Source organism: Panicum virgatum, chromosome 9K, assembly GCF_016808335.1.
Source record: "Panicum virgatum strain AP13 chromosome 9K, P.virgatum_v5, whole genome shotgun sequence".
Lineage (NCBI taxonomy): Eukaryota > Viridiplantae > Streptophyta > Magnoliopsida > Poales > Poaceae > Panicum > Panicum virgatum.
In genome coordinates this window covers 64621737-64627811 of record NC_053144.1, presented here as the reverse complement: position 1 = coordinate 64627811, position 6075 = coordinate 64621737, and the positions used below count along the sequence as shown (strand labels likewise).

General features: G+C 45.6%; 2 protein-coding genes across 3 annotated transcripts; one reads left to right on the top strand and one right to left on the bottom strand.

Annotated features, from left to right (window-relative positions):
- Positions 1-202: 202 nt before the first annotated feature.
- On the bottom strand, positions 203-2488 carry LOC120647017 (NADH dehydrogenase [ubiquinone] 1 alpha subcomplex subunit 13-B). The gene is made up of 3 exons (XM_039923612.1): positions 2092-2488; positions 686-757; positions 203-592 (listed from the first exon to the last, which is right to left on the bottom strand). Exons 1-3 carry the CDS (start codon positions 2304-2306, stop codon positions 448-450), a joined length of 432 nt encoding a protein of 143 aa, XP_039779546.1. The 5' UTR covers positions 2307-2488; the 3' UTR covers positions 203-447.
- Positions 2489-3431: 943 nt separating this feature from the next.
- On the top strand, positions 3432-5855 carry LOC120647015. Of its 2 annotated transcripts, none has more exons than XM_039923611.1 (2): positions 3432-4359; positions 5245-5855. In XM_039923611.1, exons 1-2 carry the CDS (start codon positions 3500-3502, stop codon positions 5258-5260), a joined length of 876 nt encoding a protein of 291 aa, XP_039779545.1. In that variant the 5' UTR covers positions 3432-3499; the 3' UTR covers positions 5261-5855. The 2 variants fall into 2 exon arrangements, with proteins under 2 accessions (XP_039779545.1, XP_039779544.1); XM_039923610.1 differs by having other exon boundaries at positions 5240-5855.
- Positions 5856-6075: the final 220 nt, after the last annotated feature.

The following is a 6075-nucleotide window of genomic DNA, read 5'->3' as shown; positions in this document are numbered from 1 at the left end:
TTGCGGCGAGCCGGTGACAGGCACTGACTGTGCCATAGCTTTTGTTCTGTGGCACAACTTCGGTAGAGTTGGCGTACAACCACCAGGTCATGCAAGTGCCAGAAGGCAACTGTGATGGTGAAACACGTCAAAGATTAAGGGCCTAAAGTTCACAAAAAGTCTATCCAAGAAATCGAATCACCACCTTAAGACGCTCTTAGAGTGAGAAAATAATGAAATGACGTTACATCGACATCAACGTGCAAGCACAGTTCAAAATTCGGAAGACAAGGAAGGCGGCTTGATATGTCCAATTATTAACCAGTCAATTTTCATACACCACGACAAACACAGAGGTGTTTAAGGAGTCACTCCTTGGTAAAGGAGAAAATGAAGGTACCCAGGTTTAGAAGCCTTATATTCATGTCCTCATGACATGATGAAATTATCAGAGCCGGCAGCAAGCCCTTACCAAACCTCAGGGCGGAGTTCACCAGTAGCCGGAGGCATCCATTTCCCAGAGTTGTACACGCTCTCGCCAACCTTCCATCCTGGAACATCTTTCATGATCCTGGCCTCCTCCTCAAGATACTTCTTCCACTCTTTGACAAATCTACAATAGTATCATGGACCATGGATCTCAAGAGTTACATGAATGCCGGAAGAAATATAACACCAATTATAATGACATACAGCATTGAGTTACCTTTCATCCTCTTCAGCTTGGAGCATCGGCAGTATAGCACTACGGGCAGCAATCTTCTCTTCTTTGAGCGCACTGCATGCAAAATGTCAATCCATGAAGCGAAGACTGATGAACCTCAAGGCAAATATAGCATAGATGTGAAAATTCAAATGAACTAATAAGCCAGTTAGCAAGCTCAGAAGTAATAAAGAGAAAAGAAATCAAGAAACATAACAGAAGGAAGACATATGTGATAGCTTATTAGAGTTTGGTGTTCCTAAATCTATCCATTAAAGAAAACTAACTGAGGAAAAAGGGTATAATAATCATTCAATAATCACATCAATTACAAATCCATTTTCAGGTCTTTCAACAAAGAAAAACAAATCAAATTTCACAATTGAATAGTAAAGTCAAATGAGAGTGGAAGCGTTGAGGTCCACAAATTTAGGAGTTAAGCCTACCAAGCTAAGCTATTACAGTCACTTTCACCTAAATTGCGTGTGAGTATGCTGGTGGCCACTATAATTTACGGCAACTTGAACTGAGAAGGAAAACTCTACATTTCAACCTTTAAATTTTGGCATCTCTCAATTTTACAGCAGTAAACCTTGCAACAGAGTGGTTAGCGAAACCTCTTAACAATCACATGTGTCTACTTTGCCCCCACTCCCAAGTCCCAACCACCGCTACCAGTCAGGACTCAGGAGTACAACCTCGGGTGCTTTTGTTCAACTTGACACTAATGTGGCAATGATAAGGTGGGTTTACCTGACTTGGAGGCCATATGTTACCAGAAACTGCTATGTTTTGAGATAAAAATCAAGATGGTACCTAAGTTCAACGATACAATCAGATTTAACGAATTGATACGGATATTATATAAGCAATATTTTTGCAATTCACTTCTACTTCCATAGCTAAACAATTTGAGTAGATGATATCCAGGACAGTCTAAATACAGTTGAATAATCAACTAAAACTTAGGTACATATATAGGAAGTTCATCACATGCATCTGTCTCTCTAATGCCTCAAATAAGATATGCAGAAAACTGGACTATTTTTCATCTGTTAAATACGTATTTGTACATGGCGTGCAACCGGAAAACATGTATTATTGCAATACGAAGATGCATTGATACCACATGTTTCAGAACCCTCAGTACACATATGGTTTGAAACTACCCGGCTCTTAAGTTAGAGACGCAATTAAAGTACAACGATCTGGTTAAACCGAAATTAGCCAGCTAGTAGCAGTTTGATAGAGTGATGTTACATCAGTTACAGACTAATTCAATGACATATCAACAGGAATGCAATACATCGATTTCCATTGGAACCAACGTTGATCCATTTCCGATATTATACTGAGAACCGCAATGTAAGTGGCAGGCAGCGAAATGGGCTTGGTGAGTGCGCACTTACCGGCGGACCTTGTTCCCCTGGCCGACCTGGTACATGCCGTACGCGAAGGCGCCGAAGGCGGTGAGGAAGATGGCGGTGGCGCTGGGCCCCGATGTGGGGATCCGGCGCGCGTAGCGCACGGGCGCGAACCCGCCCGGCGGCGGGCCGTCCTGCACCAGCGGCATCTCCTTGACGCTGGCCATCCCCGGCTTGTTCCGCACCCAGGCCTCCGTCATCTTCGCTTGCCGATCCGGACGCCGGGCAGCCGGCCTGCAGATCTGGAGCTCCCCGCGGGGATCAAGAGAGGGCGCGGCTGTCGCTAGGGTTAATGGAGGGTAGGAGAGGAGACGAGGATGGCAGGATGCGGTGTGAATTGGGGGCACTTGGCTAGTTGGCTGGACCGCTGGAGGAATCGCCTCGGGGAAGCCCGGCCAGAAAGATACTCGTCAATTTCAGAGGTCTCCAGGGTCTATTTCGCAAGAGTGCACTTGGGCTTGGTTGTGGTCTTGTGGAATTTTTTAGGCCCAGCAGGCCAGCTCCTGAATGGGCTCACGTACGTGTACCTGAAACAAGACCATTCTAAAAAAAAAAGATTGAATATGCACATACACATTTTTCCTGTAAGAACATACAAGCCCTTCTCGACTCTTGAGATCGATTTGACGCTACTTTTTTGAGGAAAGATTGATTTGACACTGTGCCTATTTGTGCTTGGTCGATTTACAAATTTCATTTGCAAACAAACTAATAGTGTAGATATGTGCCAACCTTAATGCACTTTCTTTATGAGTTTGTTTCCACCGTTGGAAGGATGGGCCATGAAAATGTAGCTAAAGAAAACTTTGGTGCGATGAAATGAATGGCCATTTTTCTAATGCTACAACTACAAGATACTGTTATTTTCATGCTCTATTTTGTATATCTCGTTGCTGTAAGTTTGCTTCCTTTTATATCCTAGACAAAATTAACGCGTACAGTTTGATATGTTTTACTATTTGTTCCGAGTAAATGCTTGATTTATTGAACCTTAAGACACCATGAAATCCTCAATCTGATTTGTTTCATGTGCTCTGATGCACTGTGTTTAATTCTATGCCATGTGACTACTTTCAAGTACTCAAGCCTTCAAGCTAATTTCCCATCAAGTCATACTGTCATAGTCCAACTATTTTTTTCATGAAGCATTCGAATCCAAACGCATCCAAATCGAGACAAACTTATACTCAGTCGAACGTATTGGAAAGATGTGAATTCCTACAGGGGGTTTTGTTTAAATTGTGCAGAGGTCTTTTCGCCAGTTCAAATCCAGCCCGTCAATTATAGATAAAAAAAATTCCCCAAATCCAACCGCCCGCCCAAAACCCACCGCCGTGGCGCCGTCTCGCCCTCCCGTCCCCGATCGCGAAACCCTCTCCGCCGCTTGCCGGCGATGGAGGCGCCGGACGAGGAGGCTGGGTTGAGGTTACCCGAGGGCGAGCGGCTGCTGGAGGTGACCCTCATCTCCGCGCAGGGGCTCAAGCCCCCCTCCGGCCTGCGGCGGCGGCTGCAGGCTTACGCCGTGGCCTGGGTGGACGCCGGGCACAAGCTCCATACCCGGCCCGACGCAGCGGGCGGGCTCGACCCGGCGTGGCACGCGCGGCTCCTCTTCCGCGTGCGCGAGGCCTCGCTCGCCGACGACTCCCGCGCCGCCGTCTCCGTCGAGATCTACGCGGCCGCCGCGGGCTCCTGGCACCTCGGCGGGGACTCGCTCGTGGGCTCCGCGCGATTCCTGCTCGGCGACCACCGCCTCCTATCCCGCCCCGTCGGCTCCCCCTCCATGTTCGCGGTCGGCGTGCGCCGCCCCTCCGGTAGGGTCCACGGCCTCCTCAACGTGGCCGCGAGCCTCGTCGCGGTCCCGCCGTCCCCGGCCGCCTGCCACGCCCTCCACCTCTCGCCCGCCGTCTCTCTCAGCGGCCTCTCCGTGGCGCCCAACCCGAACCGCGTGCTCCGCGTCCTCAACCGCGCGCACCCCACACCTCCACCGTCCCCGAAGCTACTTACGCCCAAGAAGCAGCAGATGGTGGTCAAGCCGAACAACAAGGTCGCGGACGATGGCAGCGATGAGGAGGGGGGCGAGGAAGAGGCGAGGGGGATGGGCGGGGTGATGTTCTGCGGGCCTTGCGTCTTACCGTATCCAAGAAGGATACACACAAGCCCCTCAGACGAGAACCTGCAGGCCTTCGCTCGCATCTTCTCTGGCGGGCTCAGGCATTGCCGAACGGAGCCCTCATTGCCAAGAAGCCCGTGCAAGTAAGCTCCATTCTTTCAGTTGATTCCTTGTGAAGATAGTCTGTTTCCTGTTGTTGGCAATTAGCTTATTGACAATGAAGATATAGTGCTGAGTTGTATCATAGCATCTCTTGTTATCACTGAGCATATGTTACATCAGATCGTGTGGATTTAATGGAAATGTAGAGTATTAGGGCTGCTTGGACCAACCTTGAAATTCTTTGTTGGCCCCTTGTCTGTGATGTTGGAAGTGTCAAAGCGCATTGCGCTGTCAGCAAACCCTTACATATAATGGTTCAAAGAAACAACAAAACGCCACAAAAGAAAGATAGATTCATGGGTATTTACTCCATTTTATCAAGAATGATTTCAGGTCATTGTACCTTCAAAGTGGTCTGAATTACATGGTCCATGATATACAACTTGTTCATTCAAAAATCAAAATATTAAATTCTTCCTCAGTTCTTGTTGGCATATAGTGTTTTACAGCACCATTGAATGAATTTTGAGCTGTCATAGCCATTTGTGCTGCCACCTTCAAGAGACAAACCGAGCTCGCATTTAGTTAGTTTATCTCCATCTGTCAAGGAATTTTGAATAAAGTCATGCATATGAGCATATCACACTGTACATGTCAGCAAAGGAGCTATAAATCAAGATAAAAAATGTCATACGTGAAAGGCGTCTAAACATGTTTGTATACCTGGACCCACACAATAAAACATAAATGGACCTTGACATTTAGCATAGTTTATCAGCAGAGAAATTATACTATTGTATTTGGATTTACGTAATCAAAAGTCGTGAAAGAAAACAACAGAAGTACCTTAGGTATTAATTAGCTTTATCGTAAAGTGCAAGCTACCAATGTGATTGACAGAATGAAATTCTATTCTTCTAGTGCAGAACAATTTTCAGCTGAGACAATCATAAATTGACTGGAGGACTGCAATTGAACATGGAAATTTTTTAGTGGAAAATTGAGAAAATCATCTCTCTTATATGAGATGATGTCGGTTAATATGTAAGGCAATGGGCTAACATATATTATGGCATCATATAACCTATCAGTAAAGGAAATTTCCGGTGATATATCAGACAATGGAAGAAATACAAACTGTTCTAAGATATATTTCAGTTTGCAGTCTATGCTCTGTGATCCATTCCTTTACCTTTTTTAGGGAGCCTTTTTGGTATACTCAGAAAGGGGTATAATAACCTCTGCAGTTAATCAAAAAAAAAAACCTCTGCAGTTCAGCATGGCAACTCTTTTCCGTCGCTTATTCCCAGTAAGAAACACAAAAGGAATCTTGAGAAAATGCAAAACATCAGGGGGGTCTAAATCACATGTTTGGTTGAGAAGACGAGATGAGGCTGCAATCAATTGTAAGTAGTTTCACGATAGTAGTTTAGGGCCCTATGTTACTATGTAAACCAGAGGTTGCGTGACAAACCAACTGTAAATATCAAGTTAGCATTCTTCGCTCTTACTTTGAGATGAATTTGGTGTTTCAAAATGCAATGCTAGGCAGATAGTTAGAATGAAATTGATTGGCAAATTATGTGCCTGTGAAGATGTACTGCATGAATACCTGCAGCGAGTAAAAATGGCTAATTTGATTACGATCATGAAGGCTAGCAACGCCCTTCCTCTGTGCCAAACATCAGAATAACATCTGGAGAAAACATGCAGCATAAATGTTGACCGGTAAGTTTCGCTGTCGATCACTTTGCTAA